The sequence below is a fragment of the Bos mutus genome, chromosome 12 (genome assembly GCF_027580195.1).
Source record: "Bos mutus isolate GX-2022 chromosome 12, NWIPB_WYAK_1.1, whole genome shotgun sequence".
NCBI classification, from domain to species: Eukaryota; Metazoa; Chordata; class Mammalia; order Artiodactyla; family Bovidae; genus Bos; species Bos mutus.
The window spans coordinates 78,335,461-78,362,065 of NC_091628.1; the positions used below are offsets into that span (position 1 = coordinate 78,335,461).

A 26,605-nucleotide genomic window follows, 5' to 3' on the forward strand; every position below is an offset into this window, starting at 1 on the left:
TCCTCCTGCCTTCAATCTTTCCCAGCATCAGGGTCTTTTCCAATGAGTCAGCTCTTTGCATCAAGTGGCCAAGGTATTGGAGTTTCAGCTTCAGCATTAGTCCTTCCAATGAATACTCAGGACTGATCTCCTTTAGGATGGACTGGTTGGATCTCCTTGAAGTCCAAGGGACTCTCGAGAGTCTTCTCCAACACCGTAGTTCCAAGGCATCAATCCGTCGGTGCGCATCCTTCTTTATGGTCCAACTCTCACATCCATACATGACTACTGGAAAAACCATAGCTTTGACTAGATGGACCTTTGTCAGCAATGTCTCTGCTTTTTAATATGCTGTCTAGGTTGGTCATAGCTTTTCTTCCAAGGAGCAAGCGTCTTTTAATTTCATGGCTGCAGTCACCATCTGCAGTGATTTTAGAACCCCCCAAAACAAAGTCTGTCACTGTTTCCACTGTTTCCCCATCTATTTGCCATGAAGTGATGGGACTGGATGCCTTGATCTTCGTTTTCTGAATGTAGAGTTGTAACATTTAACTGGATGTAAATTTATATTTTCCATTTAACTGGCTATACTCCAATATAAAATAAAAAGTTTAAAAAGAGAGAGTTTAGATCTGTCAAAAAAAAAAGTGTTCAGAGTGCCTTGCTTGCTAGGGATCTATTATTTCATGAGAAACCCACTCTGAGAGCAGGAGACTTACAGAGCAAAGGGTAAGAGTTGGGCTCTCATGACTGGTGAAAAGCGGAAGAAGGAAGCACCTCACTCTCTGTTGTGTTGGGTTCCTGGAAAGTCACTCTCCTTCTAGGACAGAGCCCTCAGAGGCCGGCTCGTTCCAGGCTGGCCAGCCAGGAGGCTGGAAGGTCACCCCGCACGGGGTGGTTTGAGTTTGAGTGTTCTTGCTGAACATCCAGGAAACAAGTGTAAGAAGAAAGATCTCTATTGGCAGACGTCCTAACGAGGTGGTTTATGACAGCTCATCTTACCTCTATCCCGCTGAAATGGGAGTTTTGTTGAAGGTCAGAGTCAGCATTTGGGGGAAATCAAGACAGGTTAAACTTTGGTCACATGACTCAGAATTTGGTGTAGGGTTGTCTTCAAGCTGGGGCCTCCATTTTGCCTTTTCTTTAACAATATCTTCATTTCCAATATTTTTACTCTCTCTCTCCGTCTATGCGTGGGTGAGTGTGTGAGTGTATGTGTATGTGTGTGTGTGCGTGAGATATGTGTCTTCTCTCTCTCTGTCAGATACGTCCCCTTAACTTAAGTTCATTCATTTCTCCTCTGTCTGCATCTTGGAGTTCAAGCCCACAGATGCCTGGAGTTCAAGGACTTAAGCATAATTCTCCTACCAGTTAATAAAGAGGAAGGAGTAATACGAACACATTAGGAAAAAAGATTAAACTTCTTAGTGCTTAATATGAAATACTGACACTGGAGAAGATAAATATAAAGCTTACACTTCACTACAGAAACAAGGGCATAGATCACAATCTTGTCAATAAGTAGTGTCAATTCAAAGAATATTTACAGCCAGTCTATTCATAAGAATAATTTAAGCGCCCCATAATCTTACAAGTCATGTATGAAAGAAGTAAAATTGACAACCTAAAAATTTACATTGGTTTCCCTTGTAGCTCAGTCAGTAAAGAATCTGCCTGCAATGCAGGAGACCCGGGTTCGATCCCTGGGTTGGGAAGATCCCCTGGAGAAGGAAATGGCAACCCACTCCAATATTCTTACCTGGGAAATCCCTTGGACAGAGGAGCCTGGTGGGCTACAGTCCATGGGGTCACAAGAGTTGGACACAACTTAGCAACTAAACCACCACCAAAAATTCACATGATACTACCAATAATGGGTTTTCAAGCCAAAGAAACTTTATCAATATATCTTAATTGAAATAAATTTAAATGAACCTTGACAGAAGAAAAAAAATTTATTAATGTTTTATCTTCTCTAAGAAATGTATTGGTACCATATAAAATAGTCAAAAAGTAGGCAGCCTAAAATTTAGGAAATATTTTTAAAACATTGCAGTAAGTTAATTTTGTATTATACTAATACAAAAATTTAATATATTCTTACATAGTTATATTACATAATACAGTTAATTATTATAAAATACACAATTATTACATTGTATAGTTGTAATTGTATACTGTGTTATACAATTATCATTTTATTTATTATATGTAGTAAATCATGATTATTAATACATTATTTTTAAAATATTCTATTTTTTCATTAAAATTTTTTATTGAATGAAAGATTTTTTAAGTTCTATAGTGCTTTACAGTTTTCAAAAGCTTCACATATATGGTTTATATAATCCCATAATAAATCTCCCTCCCCACTCCCGGATGGTCCCTCCCCTCTTCCTCTCCCCACTGGTAACCACTAGTCTGTACTTTATATCTGTGAGCATGCTTACTTTTTTTTATTCACAAGTTTGCTGTACTTTTTAGATTTTACATATATAATAATTATTATACTCTATTGTTATATATTATATCATATAGTTATAATAATTATATTTGTTATATATAATAAATCATGAATGTTAATATATTATTTTTCACCTTTTAAGATTTTGTTAATTTTGGTGCTTTCTTATTTTAAATAAATATTACTTTTGGACCTGAGTTTGTATTCATAATTAATTTTTTTTTCTTAAAGAGTATATTCCCCCCAGATTGCATAAACATCAGAGCCTGCCCCAAAGCTGGAGTCACCCTGGTCCCAGATAAACCATCCTGTCTTCCCAAGGTCGTAACTTCTGGCTTCCAAAAGCATCAAAACCCCAAGGATTCTGGATTCCAGGCCTGCACCTAAGTCTAACACAGCCCAGACTGTGGTGGCAGGAATCCGTTCACTTACTACTGTGGCTTTGAGTTCCCTCTTCGTTTATGGCACGTAGAGGTTTTCTTTTCTTTCATTCTTGGATATGCATTTCTAAAGCATCTTTGAAAATAGTGTTAGTCACTTAGTCGTGTCCGACTCTTTGTGACTCCGTGGACTGTAGCCCACCAGGCTCCTCTGTCCATGGGATTTCCCAGGCAAGAATACTGGAGTGGGTTGCCACGCCCTCCTCCAGGGGATCTTCCCGACCCAGGGATCGAACCCCAGGTTTCTTGTGTCTCCTGCATTGGCAGGCAGGTTCTTTACCGCGAGCGCCACCTGGGAAGCCCGAAGCTTACAGAAGCCCTGTAATTTTCGTAGCCAGTTTGTATCCTTTGTCTCCCTTGACTCCTAAAAGGACCTACAGAGAAGTACTTAGGAGATGTTATCATCTCTAACAGAGGAAGGAAAGGGAGCCTATGGGTGTGACTTCTCTGGGAACACACAGCTGGCGAGAGGGAGGGCTGGCTCCGAGGGAACCGCCTCTCTACTGCTTCATGCCCGTCTCACGCCTTTCACCTGGATCGATACTGAAATCATTCAGTACATCTTCCCAAACCCACGACCGCACGGCCCTTGATGAGCATCCATGCTTCTCAAATTGAGTCTGCCCGAGAATGAGGGGAAAGAATGAAAGGAACGCTCCATGGCGGCTCATCCCAGAATAGTCCCACCAGGTAAACATTCTTTCCTAGGCAAAATCTGTTGGGAAAAAATGATCTTTCTGAACACGGACGGGTCAACTGCTGTTGCTAAAACCAGAGCATGATGAGTTACTGCTAAGCCCCTCTAAAAAGCACCATTTCCAAGCAGCTGATGGCGATACGGAAAGAACAGATGGCATTGGAGGCATCCGCTCCTGGCAGGGAGCTGGGAGGTTGTTGCAGTCACTTCTGCTTCCTAGATCTGACAATAAACCTGGAACCCAGGGAGCATCTCCCATACTTACTCTCAAAGGTGACTTACTGTGAGAGTTTGTTTGTTTTTTCCAGACCAATAAATTCATTTGGTTCCATCTAGCCTACTATTAAGATAAACATCAAAAAGTTACGCTTTACTAAATTTTAAATTAAGAGCGATGTTACTAGCAAACCAGGCTTCCCTGATAGTTCAGTGGTAAAGCATTTGCCTGTCAATGCAAGAGATGCGGGTTTGATCCCTGGGTCAGGAAGATCCCCCAGAGAAGGAAATGGCAACCCACTCCAGTTTTCATGCCTGGGGAATTCCATGGACAGTGCTCGAAACCCGGTGGGCTACACTGAGCCTGGTGGGCTACAGTCCATGGGATAGCAAAAGCGATCGCACAACTTAGAGACTAAACAACAATTAGCAAGCTCACTCTTGTTTCATAGATATTTCCATGTCAGGATTTCTTATGTAACCTATTTCCTAAGTATGACATTCCTCCACGTGATGAGTATCACAGGCTTATAGCTCAGCTCCAAAGCACTCTTGGCTATTTCGATGACATGAACCTTGGCGATGACCAGTTGTAATTTGTACATGGTGACAGTCGAAGATTCTTCTAAAATAATGATGACATTTCTTTGAGGGGACATCTGTCTTTAAGAACTGGCTTGAGGAAAAAGTGAAAATAGAAACAAACAACCAAGTACATCTCTTCTCCAAAATGCATGGAACTCCTTCAAGACTGCTGTGGTTTCCTGTCAGAGCCATTTGATAAGGAGGATAATTGACAGGAAGCCAGCCCTTTCCATGTGATTGAGTGTGGACTCAGATGCTTAGGACCAGGCTTGTGCTATTTTTAAAATGAAAAGACTGGAACGTCACTCGCTTTTTCCGAACATATTGGATCGCTTCACTCATATTCTTTCTTCTCTCCTCACTGGTAATGTGTGTCATTATACAAAGGGTATTTCAAATGAAACAGAAGTATATGCTCTATGTCCACATGGCTGACAAAATTTAAGTGTTACCTGAATGTTTTTTAAACTCTGACTTTAAAATTTCTGATGGTAGTCTCTCTTTAACAAGACAAGGCATCCATCTTCTTTATGTTTCAGCCAAACCAAGACAAGAAGAATTCTACTGTAAGGTCCTGCTGGGCAGGTTTCCTATGTCTGATTCTCCACAGTGCGGACTGGTCTAGACCTTTACATTTCCCCTTAGCAGCATCAGTGAACCCTTGCCCCTGGCACCTTCACGGGCTCCCCAAGAAGTCTGGCAGGCGAAGGGGTATGCTGCAGCCCTAGATTATTGGGTTGGTCAAAAAGTTTGTTCATTTTTTTCTATAAGATGATGTGGAAAAGTATGAACCAATTGGTTGGCCAACCCAGTATTTGACATGAGTATCATAGACTTTGAGGCACTGTATTTCCAAATTATTGAGGGGTCAGAAATTCTGGAATTGTGACCAAATATTATCTGCATAACACACTGAAAAGCCACACGCTTTTTAAATGTTAGTGGTTACCAGGCTTTAGGAGAACATCTAGTTCTCCACCAAGACTCTCATCTCCCTGGAAGCGTATTCCCACCACAGTCTCCCTTATAAGTAAGGATGGTGTGTGTTAGTCACTCAGTCACATCTGACTATTTGTGACCCTGTGGACTGTCGCCCGCCAGGCTCCTCTGTCCATGGAATTCTTCAGGCCACAATACTGGAGTGGGTTGCCATTCCCTTCTCCAGGGTATCTTCCTGACCCAGCGATTGAACTCAGGCCTCCCACATTGTAGGCAGATTCTTTATCATCTGAGCCACCAAAGAAGCTATAAGTAAGGATAATGGACACATATTTGTCTGATCAGCAACCCTTCCTTGGCAGAAATTTTGGGGAAGGTTATGTGAAAAGCAGTGAGTCTCTTGTTCATATTCTGGGTCGGGACCAGTGGCTCATGATAAGTGGTGATGAAACAGTTATTGTCTTTGGTCTCCTGGAAATGCCTGCCTATTGAGAGGGAAGCATGGAAGTAGTGAAAAAAAATGGCATCATCTAGAGGTTTCAACTTGAAGAACGGCTCCATTCTCTCAGGATGCAGTGGCCAATGAAAAGTAAAGTGAAAGTCGCTCGGTCCTGTTCAACTCTTTGCGACCCCATGGACTGTATACTGGAGTGGGTAGCCTTTCACTTCTCCAGGGGATCTTCCTGACCTAGGGATTGAACCCAGGTCTCCCACATTGCAGGCAGATTCTTTACCAGCTGAGCCACGAGGGAAGCCCAAGAATACTGGAGTAGATAGCCTACTCCTTCTTCAGGGGATCTTCCCGATCCAGGAATCGAACCGGGGTCTCCTGCATTGCAGGTAGATTCTTTACCAACTGATCTATGAAGTTATCTTCCACTGTCGAGAAGATGAGTCCCCATTTTTAAATTGTGTTTATGAAAATAAGAAAGTGGGCATGTACAGCATGGCCGGGAGGAGAGGAGGGCCACACACAAAATTACTTGTTTGGGGCTCAGCTTCCCTCTTGGAGTTGCCAGCCCTCCTCCTTGTGATCCTGCCAGATGCTTCTCTCACCCGGACCAGCCCTGTCTAGAAGGCAGAACTTATGACCAAGTTAGACCAGTCAGAATCGTGTCCCCCAGGTCCTGAATCTGCAGTTGCACAGGTGGAAGGTGACTGTGGTTGAGGCCCCCACGGCACTGTTCAAAGAGGAGGCCATGAACTCCTGATGCTACTGAGCCGTCTAGGACCAGAGCTGCCCTGGGTCTGTTATTTCTGAAGCCTTGATGCTCAGCTTTTTCATTTGCTTCAGAGAATGACCCAGAGCCCTTCCAAGCAAAATTCTAGTCCAGCCCACAACTTGGACAACATACAATTTAATACAAGATGTGTTATTGATGACCTTCTAGGCCACCAGATGCTGTGCCAGATTCTTTCCAGTGTATAAAATTTCACTTCTTACCGTGGGCAGAGAACTGAGACCATCTCACTATTCCTTGGACACATCTGAGCGCTGCAGCCTCTGTCTCTGCATCTGTGCTGACTTGTTGGTGTAAAGACGGCCCAGAAGCCCTCCAAACATAGAGTAGAATGGTTCTGAGGTCTGTGTTTTGCCTCATTTCCAAGCCTTTTCCCATGTGATTAAGTTTGTATTGTCCCCTGTGGTAGATGCATGCGTGCCTGTCTGCTCAGTCATGTCTGACTCTTTGCAACCCCATGGACCGTAGCCCACCAGGCTCCTCTGTTTATGGGATTTTCCAAGCAAGAATATGGTACTGAGTTGCCATTTCCTTCTCTAGGGATCTTCCCAACCCAGGGACTGAACTGGCATCTCTTGTGTTTCCTGCATTGGCAGGCAGATTCTTTACTGCTGAGCCACCTGGGAAGCCCCCTGTGGTATATACCACTTCTAAACATCCTTCTCTGGATTATTCTCCTTTCCTTGTCCTGCCCCGCCCCCCACCACCCCCCAAAGTACTTTCAAATCGTTGTCTCTAGGTCTGGTCCTGGGAGAAACCAGAAAAAGCCAGGGGCTGCAATGCTGGGTCTCTGTGGGGCTGTAGCTCAGAATCCAGCGTGTATTAGCCACTCTGTAAGTGCAAACGCACCCATTTTATGGATGAAGACCCTGAGCATGAGGAGGCAGGGATTAGCCTGCTGGTAGACGGTATTTGCAGGATGGCAATTAGAATTTACTCTGCATGACAACTCCCACCCATCGCCTAGACTAGGGTTCTCAACCTGGACCCTGCTGACCTTTCTGGTGGGTTAGGTCTTTGCGGGGTGGTGAGAGTGCGGGGGATGTCCTGAGTGACATAAAACGTCTGGCAGTATCCCCTCTCCCAGCTGTGACAAGCCAAAATTGCCAGATGGTCTCCAAGTTGCCAAACTTTTCTGGGAGGAAAGGAAGGCTCCCCTTGGTCGAGGACCACTGGCCGAGAGAGTTGGAAGACAGCCCAGTGGTACCTTGGGATCCATGCTGATGCAGGAAGGCAGAGTGGCCCCATATATGCAGCTTTCTCCCTGAGCCTGCGTAAACCTTTATCCGGGCTTCCCTGGTGGTTCAGTTGGTAAAGAATCTGCCCACAACTCGGGAGACGTGGGTTGGATCCCTGGGTCTGGAAGATCCCCTGGAGGAGGAAATAGCAACCCGCTCCAGTATTCTTGCCTGGAGAATCCCATGGACAGAGGAGCCTGGGAAGGGACAGCCTATGGGGTCATAAAGGGCAGGACACGACTGAAGCAACTGACACACACACAGACTTTTATCCAACCTTGCATCTTCTGGCTCTAAACCTGGCCCACTGTCCATCAAGCTAGTTCCCCATGATCAGTTGTTTCGGGGCTCGGCTTGTTACAGAATTCTTTCCGATTGTGCCCAAATCTGCCTCCTGGAAACTTACTTCACCAGTGTGCCCCGTAGAGCCAGGCAGAAGGCTAATCCCTCTCAACCAGCGGCACTTCAGCTATGTGAAAACAACCCGCTTGTCCCCTGCCCTGTGGATGGACAGCTACCGCCCGCCGGGTGCTACAGACATGCTAGGAACAGTTGTCCAGTGGGGAGTTCAAACTCTTAGGCTCTTTCTTAGACCAATTGCCAAGAATTCTCAGGAGCTGAGTCTGTGTTCTGTAAAGCCTCCAGGTGATTCCAATGTACCCCATCCACAGTTCAGCCTTCAGGAACCTTGGACTAACTTACTCGAGCTCTGGGCAGTAGACTTCTGATTTGCTTCCAAAAGCAGCTACCAAAAAGATCGATTCTGAAAGCAGTATTAAAAAAGCAACTCTTAATAGAATATTCCATAGTAGCTCAAAGACACACATACTTCTATCTGGTTTCATTTCTAGTCAAACAGCTTTTATAAGGTTTATACAAAAAAAAAAGCCTAGAAGTTGACATTAAAAAACGTTGGCCAGGCTTCCTTTCCCAGATATTGGAATTAAAGAGATCCAAAACATCTTTTTTTTCCTTTGTCCTTTTCTTCATTGTAAGGCATGCAGGATAAATGTGTGTGCGTGTAAACATACACACCCACGTAGTGTATAACTTGCAATCAGTTTTGAAGAGTTATCTATGGACATGTAATGATGGCCCTCTTACTGCTGTCTCTACCAGGGATGATGATACCTGGTGGAAAGGAGTCAGCAAGTGCAAGCCGCAGTCAGAGGACTGGACCATTTGGGGAATAAGAGAGCTTTCGAACCGAATGCCAGACTTGAAAAAGACTGCAGGTCACCTCCTTCGTTTACGGGAGGAGGAGAGGAGACAGTCGGGAGCAGAGCACGTCTAAATGAAGACCCAAAGTGAACAGAAATGGACCAGCGGGAAAAAAGTGACAGCAGAAGAAAGGCTTCCAAATTTGGGTAACAAAATAGGCTCAGATCTATTCAAATTCAATCATTCACTCAGCTCATTGGGTAAGCATGGTGCCTCATATATGTGAAGATCTATTTAAATTCCCATTTGCCCAAGGCTTTAGTTTACAAGCCCTATCTTCTACTCTAAATGTTTCCAGGCTACCTTGATGAGCACACGATCTTCCTCCTTCTTAAATTGCCCTTTATTTCACTGAAATCAATGACAACAGCTTGCTTTTTTCTTGGAAGACTTTTCTGACTTCTCATTCACTCCTGCCCCAGCTAACTTTACTCCTTATACGACTGTAAGCCTTTCACTCAAGCCCCTTCTTATGGATAGACGTTCTCTAGTCCCTCTCAGGGCAGAGTCTTCTGCTATTTTTGGCTGCTGGAATCAGGGTCTAGGAGAGAGCCCACTCCAGACAGGCCCTTTCATTCCCCCACAGGAGCTGGGCTGATGAGCATCCAGAGTGCAAGTTTGTACGAAACCCCAACTGTCCACCCTCCACTGTTTTTCAAAGTGAAACGTTAAGTCTACATTTCAGTCCACATCACAGCCACTGGATACCACAGAGAAAAAGGTCTATTCTGCTGCTGTGATTTTCTGTGTCTTTTGAGAGTGATTCCTTTTCATGTTGAAAAAATTGTGTGTGCGTGTGTGTGTAAGATAGAAAATTGAGAAAGCCATAGAGAGAAGGAGAAAATTCTAGCAAAATATGTCTGGGTACTGGTGGGTAATGCTACCCTAAATAACTTGGATTTCCACTGGCTGGCTTTTGTTCATAAAATGCTAATCCACTCAGGTGCAGACCTCTATAAAACATTGAGGATACAAGGCTGTACAGAAATCTCAACTCTCTTCTGCTACATAAGGTAAAGATCTGTTTAAACTAACAGTTTGAAATTATTTTTTTTTTCTGTGTTAGAATTTGCTTCCTTTTTATTTTATTTTATTTTTTTATGTTAATAAACTTGTTTGATTTTGTCCTGCTATTCTGTCATTTCTTACAGAGATCCTCAGCTAAGAACTCAGAAGGGTAAAGGGAAATAAGCCTCTATGTCACCCTAAGTCAGCTTCAATAATTGCCATAGTGAGCAGTCTTTTTTTTTTGGGGGGGGGATGAAATGTCCTATAGCTATCAATTAGGTCTAACTGGTCTATTGTATCATTTAAAGTTTGTGTTTCCTTGTTAATTTTCTGTTTGGTTGATCTATCCATTGGTGTGAGTGGGGTATTAAAGTCTCCCACTATTATTGTGTTATTGTTAATTTCTCCTTTCATACTTGTTAGCATTTGTCTTACATACTGCGGTGCTCCCATGTTGGGTGCATATATATTTATAATTGTTATATCTTCTTCTTGGATTGATCCTTTGATCATTATGTAGTGACCTTCTTTGTCTCTTTTCATAGCCTTTGTTTTAAAGTCTAATTTATCTGATACGAGTATTGTGACTCCTGCTTTCTTTTGGTCCCTATTTGCATGGAAAATCTTTTTCCAGCCCTTCACTTTCAGTCTGTATGTGTCCCCTGTTTTGAGGTGGGTCTCTTGTAGACAACATATGTAGGGGTCTTGTTTTTGTATCCATTCAACCAGTCTTTGTCTTTTGGTTGGGGCATTCAACCCATTTACGTTTAAGGTAATTACTAATAAGTATGATCCCGTTGCCATTTACTTTATTGTTTTTTGGGTTGAGTTTATACACCATTTTTGTGTTTCCTGTCTAGAGAATATCCTTTAGTATTTGTTGGAGAGCTGGTTTGGTGGTGCAGAATTCTCTCAGCTTTTGCTTGTCTGAAAAGCTTTTGATTTCTCCTTCATACTTGAATGAGATCCTTGCTGGGTACAATAATCTGGGCTGTAGGTTATTTTCTTTCATCATTTTAAGTATGTCTTGCCATTCCCTCCTGGCTTGAAGAGTTTCTATTGAAAGATCAGCTGTTATCCTTATGGGAATTCCCTTGTGTGTTATTTGTTTTTTTCCCTTGCTGCTTTTAATATTTGTTCTTTGTGTTTGATCTTTGTTAATTTGATTAATATGTGTCTTGGGTGTTTCTCCTTGGGTTTATCCTGTTTGGGACTCTCTGGGTTTCTTGGACTTGGGTGATTATTTCCTTCCCCATTTTAGGAAGTTTTCAACTATTATCTCCTCAAGTATTTTCTCATGGTCTTTCTTTTGTCTTCTTCTTCTGGAACCCCTATGATTTGAATGTTGTAGCGTTTAATATTGTCCTGGAGGTCTCTGAGATTGTCCTCATTTCTTTTAATTCGTTTTTCTTTTATCCTCTCTGATTCATTTATTTCTACCATTCTATCTTCTAATTCACTAATCCTATCTTCTGCCTCTGTTATTCTACTATTTATTTGCCTCCAGAGTGTTTTTAATTTCATTTATTGCATTATTCATTATATATTGACTCTTTTTATTTCTTCTAGGTCCTTGTTAAACCTTTCTTGCATCTTCTCAATCCTTGTCTCAGGCTATTTATCTGTGATTCCATTTTAATTTCAAGATTTTGGATCAATTTCACTATCATTATTTGGAATTCTTTATCAGGTAGATTCCCTATCTCTTCCTCTTTTGTTTGGTTTGGTGGGCATTTATCCTGTTCCTTTATCTGCTGGGTATTCCTCTGTCTCTTCATCTTGTTTAAATTGCTGAGTTTGGGAGTCCTTTCTGTATTCTGGCAGTTTGTGGAGTTCTCTTTATTGTGGCGTTTCCTCGCTGTGTGTGGGTTTGTACAGGTGGCTTGTCAAGGTTTCCTGGTTAGGGAAGCTTGTGTCGGTGTTCTGGTGGGTGGAGCTGTATTTCTTCTCTTTGTTCAGTCGCGCTGTGGGGAGGGAGGGAGGGATGCTGCAAACAAATGACACTGGCGTGGGCTCGCAGTGCCTCAGCCACACTGGGTCTGCCCCCGCTCACGGCGCGTGTAGCCTCCCTGCCCACACTGCTCGGGCTCTAGGTTGTTCCGCCGGGAACAATCCGAGGCTGGCCCTGGGTTGCATGCACCTCCCAGGTCCAAGCCGCTCAGGTTCAGGCACTCAGGTAGTCCTCAGAGGCGCAGACTCAGTTGGGCCTGCGTTTTGTGCTCTTCCCAGGTCCGAGCAGCTCAGGTGATGAGGTGTTTGGCGAGCGCCAATGCTGCGACTTATCGCCTCCCCGCCACTCGGTTATCTGGGTGTAAAACCGGCGCACCTTCTCAGGCAGATGTTGACCGTCCAGACCCCTAATAAGTTTTAGTTAGCAAAGAAGCCAGTTTTATAGATAATGTCTCTCTGGGGCTGCGATTGCCCCCTTCCGGCTCTGGCTGCCTGTCACCAGAGGGGAAGGTCTGCAGCCGGCTATCTCTGTTTAGTCCTTTGTTCCGCGCGCGGGCTGGCGGTGTCTTAGGTTAGCGCTGGCTTTTCGCATGGTAGATATCCCACAGTCTGGTTTGCTAGCCCAAATTATTTCGCTCAGATAGTGCTCAGGGTATTCAGGCCAGATTCTTACTCTCAGCCATGCAGCCCGCGCCGCGCCTCCCTGCCCAGCCCCCGCTTGCTAATGGCGGATGCAGGCGTCTGCCTGAAATTATTTTGAAGGTACTAACAAGAAGTCCTTTTCAGAACTTCCCAATTCTTTATTAAATATTAACCTATGTTATAGAGCCTATGGTGTATTGACCTAATAATGAACACTAGGTAGACTACTGTAGTTATTTTCAAGGTTGCTTTTTGGAGGAAAAGTTAATTTTTCATGTCAACTACAATAATGGGGAAGGGAGTCATCTCATTCCACAAGGAAAATTATTACTTGTTACTGAACTGAAAACAGATCTCCTTTCCTTGCATGCAAAATGAAGAAATGTCTTAAATTTGATGCTCGGGGTCCCATGGTGCTGGGAGGGTGTCTTGTAAAGAGCATTGTCTTGATTATTCTCTGACTTCGGAGATGAGAGTAGCATCTAATACTGTATGTGTGAGAGGTTTTGCAGAGATTACCTTGATTAATTCCTACAACCATCACCTGAGATCAGAATCACCCTTATCTGCATTTTCAGCAAAGATACTACATGGCAGAGCCGACATCCAAATGCGGGGTCCCTCCCCGAGTGCTGAAAATACCCTAGGTACTCACCAACAACCAGCTGTCTTTTAGGGGAACAATTAACTTCCTGGAGTTGGGGACAAGTTGAAAAGATGAAGCAAGTAAATATCTGCAAGAGAAAAAAATTTCTTGGGTCAGCAAATTGGGGTAAATATTTGTTTGATTCTTTATTGTTGCTGTTCAGTCCCTCAGTCATGTCCAGCTCTTTTCTACCCCAGGGACTCCAGTGCACCAGGCTTCCCTGTCCTTCATCATCTCCTGGAGCTTGCTCAAACTCATGTCCATGGAGTCAGTGATGCCATCCAACCATCTCATCCTCTGTCGTCCCCTTCTCCTCCCTCCTTTAATCTTTGCCAGCAGCAGAATCTTTTCCAACGAATCAGTTCTTTGCATCAGGTGGCCAAAGTATTGGAGGTTCAGCTGCAGCATCAGTCCTTCCAATGAATATTCAGGGTTGATTTCCTTTAGGATGGACTGGTTGGATCTCCTTGCAGTCCAAGGGACTCTCAAGAGTCTGCTCCAGCACCATGGTTCGAAAGTGATTCTAGAGCAAGTGAAAATGCTAAATTACATTCACAGCAGCCTCCATGGTTTGAGTCCTGCTAAACATTGATGGCAGGGCACACAACCCTTCCAGGTACAGAATAATTTAGTAACGGTGTGGCCAGTGTGGCTGGCTGCTGTCCAAGGTTGGCTGAAAAAAATATGATGGGGCAACTGCGGAGTGTAAAAGCAGATGAGGAAAATAATTTACATTTTGTTTAAAAAAAAATGGAAGACTAGAAAACATCCCTGTGACAACTAAGCGTTATGAGTCACTTCAGGGAAAAAATCAGCCAGAAAACCCATGGCTGAAGTGAGACAACTCGGGCTGCGTCCCACCTCATGGTCAAGAACGTGGCCCCTGCAGTTGGGCCTCCTGGACCGAATTCTTGGCTCTGCCTCTGGCCGGCTGCGTGATCCTGGGCTGCTTTCGAGTCTCTCTGTGCCTGAATTTCTCTCATCTGAGAAGAGGCGTAAGAATAGCATCTGCTTCATAGGTTTGTTGTGAGGATGAGACGAATCGATACGCTAAAAGCACGAGAACAGAGCTTGGCAGCAACCCGCGGAGTCCCGCAGGAATGCCACGCGTTCTTATTTGGACGCTGAGCAGTGGTCCCCCCAGCTAGGTCCTTTTTTTTTCCTCCCTGAATTGGTAGGGTTTTCCTGAGCTGCTTTTCACTTTTGCTCTCCTGTTTCTCACCACGGCTCTAGGAGGTAGGCAGATATCATTATCTTTCCCTTTTTGCTGATGAGGAAACGGCGTGGAGGGAATTAAGTGAGTCGCCAAGAGTCAGAATAGGGAGCCAACAAGCTTCCTGGCGCTCAGCCCCTAGAGCTTTCTACTATCTTGCGCTAAAGCCTCAGATGGAAAGGGAGCAGTCTTGCCTTTGGGCCAAATGCATGATGTCATCAAGCCTCGATCCACAAGATACTCTCAACCATACGTACCGCTGGGTCAGGCTTTCTTTGTCAACATTCAGTCCCCAAAGCTCTTAGAGATACACTTCAGACCACAGCGAGGCAGCGCCTGTCTCGCTACCAGAGGCTCTGTTTCTGCCTTTCTCCAGGCACAGGAAAGTTGGAGCAATGCTTCCTCGTCTCCTTCCACTTTTCTCTGCAGCACCAGGATGGCAGCTCGGGGTGGCTGCGTTCCTCATCCAAGGAACTAAGCTGAAAAGCAGGTGTTCTTTCCGGCTCAGCAGATGCTAAGGCGATAACCTGCACCTTGCGGAGGCTCTGGGCAATTCAGACCCGGCGGAGCACTCGGACCTGGCCGGCTCTCTCCTCCCCAGTGGCCCCGTGATGGACGCGTGTCTGAGCTCCGAGCAGCAGCCCCGGCCCCTGGACGAGGGCCCGAGCCCCCCGGACAACGAGGCTCTGCACACAGACGGCACCAGCAAACGCCCGGGAGGTAACCTCCTTCCTCACCTCTCCACGCTCTCACTTGGGGATGGCATTTTCCAGTGAACCTCAGGGGCCAGACAGTCCATTTCCTTTGAACTCTAGATCTTTTTCTGATCATGAAACGGTAGGATGCCCTTATGCCAGCAGAAGCCTGGCAGTAATGGTAATAATCCCTACGTCCACAACTTTGTCTTCTCCAAATTCTAGGAGAGTCAGATGTTTGTTAACAAGAACTTTTAAAACAGAAATGAAATCTAGATTCCTTCCTGCTCTTGGCCAAAATGTATTCCTGGCAGCCGCAGTCTACAGTGAATCCTTGTAAAGCCATTTTCCCATTAGGACAACATAACCAGTCAGGCTTGCATTTCTGGACAGCGAATCAGTAGGAAATAAGTAACAGACATAACAAATGATGTCATAAGAGCCAAGTTATAACATTCAAAACATGTACAGTCGTTGATCCTGGGAAATTCTCTTCCAACTCTGCTAAACCAGGACGGTATTTATTTTTACTAAGTTGTTTACATAAAAATGCGACTCTGCCTATCTCCAAAAGCTGACCTCTCTAAAACTATCAAGTGAGCATGTGTGTGTGTGTGTGTGTGTGTGTTAGTTGCTCAGTTGTGTCCAACTCTTAGCAATCCCATGGACTATAGCCCACCAGGCTCCTCCATCCATGGGATTCTTCAGGCAAGAGTCCTGGAGTGGGTTGCCATTCCCTTCTCCAGGGGATCTTCCTGACCCAGGGATCGGAGCCAGGTCTCCCGCATTGCAGGCAGATTCTTTATGGTCTGAGCCACCAGGGAAGCTCCTACAGGTGAGCATAGATACAATAAATGAAAATCATGCGCAGTCAACACAAATTTCTTTATCTTTGTAGCAAAGAAAGGGGTCTTATAGGAGGGATATTTTTATGCCCATTTTCTTTACAATGTTGACCCAGAAAGGAAGACCATCAACTTATTGTTTGTCATCCTATGAAAGGATGAGCCATTTGTAGAGCAGCCCATCGACTTTTCTTTCAGTCTTGAGAGAAAAGTTAGCTTCCATGTGGTGATCTGTGAGAAGAAGGAAAGAAGGACCGGTCTGGCCAACGTGGAAGGGCTGGAAACTGGCAGGAAGTGCCCTGGGTCCCTGATGGTCTGCCTGCTCCAGTGACCAGAGGCTCAGATGGAAGGAGGGCAGCCCACGACTCCCTCCTCTTACCCAATGGCTGGTCCAGCTCCTGCATTTTGGGAATTTTTGCAAGCTGTTTTTTTAAACATGGCCATTGTTAAAATTTAAGTCATATAAACATACAATGAAATGGATTACATAAAGGGGAAAGTTATATGAAAAATCTTAGGTAATAAATACTCATGTCTCATCATGAATTATCTTCCCACATCTTACGATGATCTGTGCTCTTGAGGCTGTTGGTGGATGTCGCACCTGTGGTAGAAACGCCCATGATGCTCAGCAGCTGCGTCTCTTCCCGGGGGACGGCCATGTTGGGAGCACTGTCACCATGGTGATGGCCAAACCCTACAAATCAGTGGTTCCTCATGCTCCCAGCCTGGTTGTTGCATGCTCCTGGGCACCACATGATCTGTTCCTCTGCCTTCTTGCTGCCTCTGAAACCAGAACTCAGAGTCAGCTGCTCAGCCTATGGGAGAAGATGGGTCCTCTTTGCTGTGTGATAAATTTGAGGTTCATGTTGTTAGATGTCAATAGCTTCCCTTATAAGAAGTTGGTGAGAATCATAGGCCCCCTTCTCTCCCCAGGGTCTCTCCAGGGCACATGGCAGGAAAAGATGATGTCTCAGGACTGACTTGGCCACTGTGCCTCAGAAGGTTCTTACAAGCTTCAGTGAAGTCTGCGTTTCTTGTCTTTGTGGTCAGGACAGAGAATTCTCCTTCCGGGGCTGGAATAGTCTAGATCAGAACCCACGGCTGAGAGCTGCAGGTGTCATTCTGTTAATTTACAAACCGGTCACTTGGCTCACAGAGAAGGCACTGGCACCCCACTCCAGTACTCTTGCCTGGAAAATACCATGGATGGAGGAGCCTGGTAGGCTGCAGTCCCTGGGGTCGCTACACGTCAGACACGACTGAACGACTTCACTTGCACTTTTCACGTTCATGCATTAGAGAAAGAAATGGCAAGCCACTCCAGTGTTCTTGCCTGGAGAATCCCAGGGACGGGGGAGCCTGGTGGGCTGCCGTCTATGGGGTTGCACAGAGTCGGACACGACTGAAGTGACTTAGCAGCGGCAGCAGCACTTGGCTCACACGACAATCAAAGACCATTTGAACACTTTTTTATAAAATGCAACACAAATGAATTTCTGGAAAAACAAGATGAAAAAACGTACAAAGGCATAATACCCAGTACAAGCTTCAGTTTCTCATAATCAGATTCAATAGGCATGGTCAAGTTTTCGTAAATGTTTGTAAGTGTTTACTCCACATGTCTAGACTCTTCTGACTGTGACCCTCTTACAGGGATTTGCAGAGAAAGCTGCAACAGAGAACTGCTCTAGTGCAGGCGGAATTCAGTGAAATGTGAACTCCGAGGGGTGGACCCCTGATTTGGCTTCTTCAAAGGCCCCCTACCCTTCACCCTGCACTCAGCCTCGTCTTCCTTCCTGAACATTTATTTCCGACTAGAGCCCTACACAAGCTCACTGACAGCTCCCTTCTGCTATTCCATCCCTGGTTACCTCTCCCCAGGCACAGCTCAGGCAACAAAGGCTGGTCTCATGTGCCGTCCCCCACCCAAACTCCTCGCTACCCATGCCTCTCCCTGGGGACACCAGCAGTGCCCCCCTCTTCTGTACATGACCCCTCCATGTGATTAGCATCCTCATTCTGACCTTTTCACTCTTTTTTTTATTAAATGCTGAAACCCTCTGGGAAACCTGTGACTTCTGGGCTTCCATGATATCATCCCTGATCAGGTGCTCGTTTCCTCTCATCTTATATGATATCTGAGCACCGCTCAAGTGGGTCATGAGTGTAAAGGAGTATTTAAAGGAAGAGTAATTTAATAGTCAGGGCTCAAATGACAGCCTCCCCCAGGGCTGTGCAGCTGGCTTGTCTTTGGGTGACCTGTACCTTTTGAGGAGCGGTTGTAGAAGGACTTAAGGAACATGTTCCAGCCACCATGTGGGATGTTACTTCACTTCAAGGCCTAAAAATAGTCCAGTGTGTGCCTGCCCGGGTCCTCCTTATTGCAGACGGCTCAGTCGTGCCATCCTGCCTGGTAGTAGAGCTGCCTCCTCACGCCCAAACTGAGGGAGGGGCGGATCCACACCCATCTCTGTCCGAAATTGAGGGAGGGGCCTGGGGCATCCCAAGGCGTCATGTCATCTGATAAAAATCCCCATCGGACTGTTCCGTCCCAGTCACCCCATGACATTCTGTCTGAGCTAGTTTGTGACCATTGTCACCAACAACATTCTCTGTTTCTAGAAGATGGCTCAATCTTTTCCCATTTGACTAACTGTACCTATAATTAGTATATTTGCAGTGGATCCACAAATCATGGGGGCCTTCCCTTGTGGCTTAGCTGGTAAAGAATCCACCTGCAATGTGGGAGACCTGGGTTTGATCCCTAGGTTGGGAAGATCCCCTGGAGAAGGGAAAGGCTACCCACTCCCACATTCTTGGGCTTCTCTTGTGGCTCAGTTGGTAAAAAACCTTCCGGCAATGCGGGAGACCTGAGTTCGATCCCTGGGTTGGGAAGATCTCCTGGAGAAGGGAAACGCTACCCACTCCAGTATTCTGGCCTGGAGAATTCCATGGACTATATAGTCCATGGGGTCGCAAAGAGTTGGACACGACTGAATGACTTTCATTTTCACAAATCATGAAGCCTGTTATTTTTGGTCCCACAGACTCTAATGAGATAGAAGCATCACTTCGAAGCCTCCAGAAATTTGTTCCTACGAATTACGCCAGCTACACCCAGGAGTACTATCGGTTTGTGGGCAAGAAGATTGTCATTCAGGAATCCATCGAGAGTTACGGAGCGGTGGTGTGGCCGGGGGTGAGGGGGCCGTGACGTCGGGGCGTCCGGGTTTCTGGGGATGGGAACAGCACTTTTGTACAACTGTGTTGCCTTGGGCGCCTTGCCAAATGCTTTAACGTTCTGTGCTTCTCAGATGGAGGGTCCCTGGCTGGCCCTGAGGGTGAGGCTGGTGTGCTTAGAAGCTGCAAGAACACAGCGTCTCTCCTAGAAACCATTTCTGCCACGCTGTGTTTCTTGAAACACTCTTTTTTAACATTAACATAAACTTGAGCATATTGGGAAGTAGGATGAAAAATTCGTATGAATTGTTAAGAAAGAAAATCAGAAGTCTTTAGGGTTTAGATTTTGCAGTGGGCAAAATCTTTGGGGCCATGTCCAACAACCCTCAGGGGGTCCCCCCGCTTTCACGGTGTGGCTGAAAGTGAACGTTAGTCCCTCAGTCGTGTCTGACTCTTTGTGACCGCGTGAACTGTAGCCCGCCAGGCTCCTCCACCCATGGGACTTCACAGGCAAGAATACAGGAGTGGGTTGCCATTTCCTTCTCCAGGGGATCTTCCCAACCCAGGAATCAAACTGGAGTCTCCTGCATTGCAGGTGGATTCTTTACCGTCTGAGCCACCAGGGAAGCCCCGGGGAGGTGGAGGAGGGTTTGCTAAAAGATGTAGCTGCTCCTTCGGGAAGACCCATCCCCGGGTGGCACCCACCGGACCAGCTTCTCACAGGGCACACCCCACAGGAAGGGCACCTAAGCCACCGCTCCAGAAGCCCTCAAGTCACACGTGAGTCTTGGTGGCCCTGGTGACACTCTTCCAAATGGTGAAACCCCCACTCTGCATAACGATCCTTTCTCAAGATCCAAAGGACGCCTCTCTTCAAAACGTCCATTCCCAGCCTGCAAGTTCATGCCATGGGTTGGATGCTGGAGTCACCTCGCACCTGTGCTTCAGTTTCCATCCCCCAACTCCTGGCCGCCCCCTCCAAGCCCCTTGAGAGGAGCTAAGGATGAAATGGACAGACCCACGGCCTTGGGTATGCCACCCGCCCTGGGGCAGGCCACCGTGAGTGCGGCTGGCGTGTCTCACATGATCCTGGCCAACCCCCACCCCTGCCACTCCAGCCTTAGCTACAAATAGGAAGTGAGTCACGACAAGTCCCGAGCATCTGTCAGAAGGCGAGGCCTAAAGGTGTGTGCACACTTGAGCTTTCACACTGGTTCTTCAGCTCAGGACTCACGTTCCCAACCCGGGTCACGCCCTCACGCTCACTCCCCTAGTCTCTGTGGCCCCCCGGCATCACTAGCTGACCGCACCCCCCCCCACCGTTGCCTCACACAAAACACCTCCCGCATCCACACACATCGAATTCCCTTTATCTCTTCACAGACAGGGGGCGGGCAGAAGGGAGTGAAGAAAGAAGGAAAGGGACCTTTGGTTTTCTGTGTAAAAATGGATCTAAATGTATTCACCTTGGTTCTTTTGGGCGGAGTTGTTTTTGTTTTGACTGTGCAAAGTATACAATTTCTTTGCTACCACCCAAAGCGTGGTCCATGGGCTGGCTGATTAGAAAGGCAGACTCGTTAAGAGTTGCAGTCCTGAGCCCCATCAGACCTACTGCACGCGGCGGGGCGTCTTTAACCAGGCTCCCCAGTGATCCGAGTATGCACCAGAGTCTGGGAAGCGCTGTCCTCCCAGAGTGTTTATTAGATGAGCTACTTAAAAGAAAAATGACTGCCCCGCTGTCCAGTGTAGCAGGCAAGGTCCGGGGCGACCTGCTTGCTGATGGGCTCTGGAGGGAGGTGTTGAGAATTTTAGAGCCCAGCGGTCTTCCAGCAGGTTGGGGGCCTGATGCGACTTGCCCAGGGTGAGGGGCTGCTGTCCTGCAGCTCCTCAACTCCTGCTTCTGGAAGAGCTGAGTTGCTCTTCCTCCTGGGGGTTGATCAAGAGTCTTCGGATACAGGCCCTTTAGCAAGTCGGCATCTCGAGTTCCTCTGATTCAAGTTGCTGCTGCTGCTGCTGCTGCTGCTAAGTCGCTTCAGTCATGTCCGACTCTGTGCGACCCCATAGACGGCAGCCCACCAGGCTCCCCCGTCCCTGGTTGCTCCTTTCATATTCCACAGGTCAAAACACTCCGTGGCACGTGTGCTTTGATTCCTGTGGACCCCTCAGTAAGCTGGAACTGTGAACATGCCTTCTAGCAGTTCACTGGCGGTGGGAATAGGGGTCTCTGGTTTTCAGTGTCCAGTGACAAGTGTGAATGTTTTCCAGGCCATGGCGTTGTGCCAGTATTTGGAAGAACACACAGAGGAACTCAATCTCCGAGGTGCTAAGATACTGGAAATCGGTGCTGGACCAGGCCTCGTTTCCATCGTGGCCAGTATTCTAGGTGTGTCTGTGTGTCTATTCTCGACCTTGTTTCAAAAGATGCTTACCAGGACAACAGTAGTAATACATGTTGACTGAATGATGGGCTGTGGTTTAGGTGCTTGGCCGTGATCGCCCTCACTGAGTCCCCGCAAACGTCCAGGCCAGAATGACTCCTGTTATCCCTGAGATAAGATAATGGCATCTTAGAGACACTGGAGAAGGCGATGCCTCCCCACTCCAGTACTCTTGCCTGGAAAATCCCATGGACGGAGGAGCCTGGTAGGCTGCAGTCCATGGGGTCGCACAGAGTTGGACACGACTGAAGCGACTTAGCAGCAGCAGCAGCAGCAGAGACACGAACATCCAACCCAGTGCTTAGCATGTGAGAAAGTTGACATCCTGAAGGGGTGACTCTCGAGTTCCGGTTGTAAACAGCTATGTTATGCTGTGTCCTGCTTTTCATTGCAACTATCATAACTAAGGTTTTAGAAAAAAAAGAAACCAAGTCAGTGAATCCAAGATGAAAACAGATTTACACCCCAAACACCAGCTGTGCGTCCTGGACGCTGCGTAAGAGGTGGCTGTGTCTGGTCTACTTCTGCCTGTGTGATTACACATCTATCAAAATCAGTCTGGAAATACGGCCATCTACTTTGTGAACACTGATCACTTTCTTTAAAATGCCTAAAAATTAATTTAGTACATTTAATAGGGGGGAGAATCATACAAAATAGATCATCCCCTGTGGAAAGCTTTGTGCTGATACCTTCCAGACGAGAAAACCAAAATTTTCAGATAAACACAGTTTTAGAAGGAAAACATCATGCATTATTATAGAAGTGAAAGTGTTAGTCACTCAGTCATGACTCTGCGACCGGGCTCCTTTGTCCAAGGGATTCTCCAGGCAAGAATACTGGACTGGGTAGCTATGCCCTCCTCCAGCGGAATCTTCCCGACCCAGGGATCGAACCCAGGTCTCCTGCATTGCAGGCAAATTCCTTACAGTCTGAGTCACCAGGGAAGCTCCAAACCTTGGTATGTTAATTATTCTGAAATCTCCCCAAACACTGTTTTAGTTTTTTAAAAAGTTTAAAAAACTTTTAATTTTGTTGGAGTATCATTAAAAATGTTGTGATACTTTCAGGTATACAGGAAGATGATTCAGTTACATGTATACAGTATCTATCCTGCTTCAGATTCATTTCCCATTTAGATTATTGCATAGTACTGAGCCGAGTTCCCGTGCCATGGTTTCAGTTTCTTAAAAGACGGAACCGTTATTCTACCTCAGTGGTTCTCAACCAAAGGCGGAGTCTGACCCCTGAAGGACATTTGGCAATGTCAGGGGACATTTCTGAGCATCCTGCCTGGGGGTTGGGTGGGGAGGTGCCGTGCACCTCGTGGGTGGGGACCAGGGATGCTGCTGAACGTCTTACAGGGCACAGCGCGGGGTCTACCCCACGAGAAAGAATCCAGCCCGGATGTCCACAGGGCCAAGGTGGGAAACCCAGCTCCATTCTCCCCCCGAGAGTATGTGTCCACTGGGCTGCCCCGGTATTTCCAGGTACTTAAGACAGGCTTTCTCTCTCTCTTAGGGGCTCAGGTCACGGCGACAGATCTGCCTGATGTGCTGGGGAACCTACAATACAATCTCCTAAAGAACACACTCAACTGCACCACGTATCTGCCGGAAGTGAAGGAGCTGGTGTGGGGGGAGGGCCTGGAGCAGAGCTTCCCCAAGTCCACGCTTTACTACGATTACGTGCTGGCCTCCGACGTGGTCTACCACCATTACTTCCTGGACAAGCTGCTCGCCACCATGGTGTACCTCTGTCAGCCAGGGACGGTGCTGCTTTGGGCCAACAAGTTCAGATTCAGCACCGACTACGAATTTTTAGACAAATTCAAGCAAGTTTTTGACACGACGCTCTTGGCTGAATCTCAAGAGTCATCAATCAAACTCTTTAAAGGAATACTAAAATGGGACTGAACGAAACAAAATGCCTTTCAAAACATTAGCGGGTCTGTTGAACAGTGTTAGAAATTTTATAAGACGGCGAAGGTAGTGTGTAGAATCAACGTGTCTACCTAGAATAAACCTGATTGTTACAGCAACTCTCTAAAATAACCTATTTAGGATTACCTGGTTAATCGAAATATACACAGGCACAGCACGAAAACATGAAACTAGCTTTGTTGGCTTCCTAGAGTTCTCAACTTAGTGTTTAATAAATTTTACATGAACACATTAACAAGTGGATGTCCCCTTGTTATTTCTGCTGGAGAGCATGGTCTTAAACTTGTCAATATACTTTTGTCAGCAGACTCTACTTCATACAAATTTTAGCTGTAGCAAAAGGAGAGGGTACAGAGTAATAGAAAAGTTATAGGCTTAACTTACAACTTTGGAAAACTCAGCAGTGGCCACAGAACTGGAAAAGGTGTTTTCATTCCAATCCCAAAGAAAGGCAATGCCAAAGAATGTTCAAACTACTGCACAATTGCACTCATCTCACTTGCTAACAAAGTAATGCTCAAAGTTCTCCAAGCCAGGCTTCAACAGTATGTGAACTTAGAGATGTTCAAGCTGGATTTAGAAAAGGCAGAGGAACCAGAGATCAAATTGCCAACATTCACTGGATCATCGAAAAAGCAAAAGAGTTCCAGAAAAATATCTGCTTCTGTTTTATTAACTATACCAAAGCCTTCGACTGTGTGGATTAGAACAAACTGGAAAATTCTTAAAGGAGATGAGAATACCAGACCACCTTACCTGCCTCTTGAGAAATCTGTATGCAGGTCAAGAAGCAAGAGTTAGAACTGGACATGGAACAGTGGACTGGTTCCAAACAGAGAAAGGAATACATCAAGGCTGTATATTGTCACCCTGCTTATTTAAGTTATATGCGGAGTATATCATGTGAAATGTCGGGCTGGATGAAGCACAAGCTGGAATCAAGATTGCCGGGAGAAATATCAATAACCTCAGATATGCAGATGATACCACCCTTATGTAAGGCAGAAAGCCAAGAGGAACTAAAGAGCCTCTTGATGAAAGTGAAAGAGGAGAGTGAAAAAGTTGGCTTAAAACTGAACATTCAGAAAACTAAGATCATAGCATCCAGTCCCATCATTTCATGGCATAGATGGGGAAACAATGCAAAGAGTGACAGACTTTATTTTTGGGGCTCCAAAAGAACTGTAGATGGTGATTGCAGCCATGGAATTAAAAAGATGCTTGCTCCTTTAAAGAAAATCTATGACCAACCTAGACAGCATATTAAAAAGCAGAGACATTACTTTGCTGACCAAGGTCCAAATAGTCAAGGCTATGGTTTTTCCAGTGATCATGTATGGATGTGAGAGATGGAATATAAAGCTGAGTACTGAAGAATCGATGCTTTAGAACTGTGGTGTTGGAGAGTCCCTTGGACTGCAAGGAGATCAAACCAGTCCATCCTAAAGGAGATCAGCCCTGAATATTCATTGGAAGGACTGATGCTGAAGCTGAAACTCTAATACTTTGGTCACCTGATTTGAAGAAGTGACTCATTGGAAAAGACCCTGATGCTGAGAAAGATTGAGGGCAGGAGGAGAAGGGATGGCAGAGGATGAGATGGTTGGATGGCATCACTGACTTGATGGACATGAGTTTGAGTAAGCTCCAGGAGTTGGTGATGGACAGGGGAGCCTGACGTGCTGCAGTCCATGGGGTTGCAAAGAGTCGGACACGACTGAGCGACTGAACTAAAATGACTGATAGGCGTTAACACTGGCTGAAACTGAAAAATACAGAAACAGTGCTGGGACGAGGCCTCGAACTAGTGCTGAGCACAGTGTACCAGCCCCTGGTGCTTCTTTCAGAAGGTTTCACCTGCATCCAGCTCTTTCCACTGTTTTCAATGGTGTGGTGCAGACACTGGCCAGCAGCACCTCAAAGAGGAAAACTGTCTCAGTTTTTAATAGTACTATTTTCCTAGTGTCATCATTTGAATCAACCATCAGCTGCTTTGCAGTATTTCTCTATTGGCTTATTAAGAGATGATATATCCTGTATGCTGTTGGCTTGTAACATAACTCTCACAATGAACCTCTGTTAAGTAAATTATTGGCGAAGACAGTCTCTGAAACAACCAGCAAACAATTTGCTGAAACAATTTATCTCCTCAGGAGATAAGTTATCCTTAACAAAATTTCAGTCATAATCATGGTTATCACTAAAGACTGTTTCTCTGTTTCTAAACTTTACATAGATGAAATCTGTGTATATTCTTTTATGATATGCTTCTCCACTGAATACTGTATTTATGAGACTTATCATGTGTTAACTTGTAAAGCATTTTTTGAGGTTGATGTACATTTTCCAAATTAATTTAGTAATTCCCTTTTTTAAGTTATTTTTTTTGAAGTAAGTATGTATAAAAAATAAATGTACACACCATTAGACTACCATTTTGGGAATTCTCTGGTGGTCTGGTGGTTAGAATTCTGCCCTTTCACTGATGAGGGTGTGGATTTGATCCCTGGTAGGGTCTAAGATCTCAATAAGCCATGTGGCATGATAAAAACAAAACAAAAAAATCCCCATTTTCCTGTGATAACCATAATGGAAAAGAGTGTAAAGAAAGAATGTATGTATGTGTATAACTGAACTTAAATAAAAATTTTTAAGAAGGTTATCACTTTTCCTCAGGTTTCAATCTCATAGAAATCTAAGTTTTGCGAAGAGTGCCTTCTTCCAGGATGCATTAGGGTCTGGCTGTCAGCATGGAGGCACCGAGTGATCTCAGTAGAGGGGCCAACAAGGCAGCTTCGTGTCACTGCCGTGGATAGAACTGCGGGGCTGGTCTTCCTAGGATAAACAGTTCACAGCGGATTCTGCCAGCCTGTGGACCTATCTCTAACTTCCACAGTGAGCTCAAAATTATCTGAGAAAGACTTATATCTCATTGAAAGAAGTATTTGGATACAAAAGTCCTTGGTACAAGACAGCCAGACATGACTCATATTAAAAAAAAAAAAATTCATCTGTGTATGAA

General features: G+C 45.5%; 1 protein-coding gene across 1 annotated transcript; it reads left to right on the forward strand.

Moving 5' to 3' along the window:
- Positions 1 to 14,141: 14,141 nt before the first annotated feature.
- Positions 14,142 to 25,492, forward strand: METTL21C (methyltransferase 21C, AARS1 lysine). Its single transcript, XM_070380764.1, has 5 exons — positions 14,142 to 14,502; positions 14,909 to 15,199; positions 19,070 to 19,221; positions 21,468 to 21,585; positions 23,162 to 25,492. Exons 2-5 carry the CDS (start codon positions 15,091 to 15,093, stop codon positions 23,554 to 23,556), a joined length of 774 nt encoding a protein of 257 aa, XP_070236865.1. The 5' UTR covers positions 14,142 to 14,502; positions 14,909 to 15,090; the 3' UTR covers positions 23,557 to 25,492.
- The last annotated feature ends 1,113 nt before the right edge of the window (positions 25,493 to 26,605 follow it).

Bases quoted from the DNA above. Each gene is read 5' to 3' on its own strand.
- METTL21C (XM_070380764.1), top strand. From the start codon at position 15,091: ATGGACGCGTGTCTGAGCTCCGAGCAGCAGCCCCGGCCCCTGGACGAG. The intron at 19,222-21,467 runs GTGAGGGGGCCG...AATGTTTTCCAG, and splicing joins GAGCGGTGGTGTGGCCGGGG to GCCATGGCGTTGTGCCAGTA. The intron at 21,586-23,161 runs GTGTGTCTGTGT...TCTCTCTCTTAG, and splicing joins CATCGTGGCCAGTATTCTAG to GGGCTCAGGTCACGGCGACA.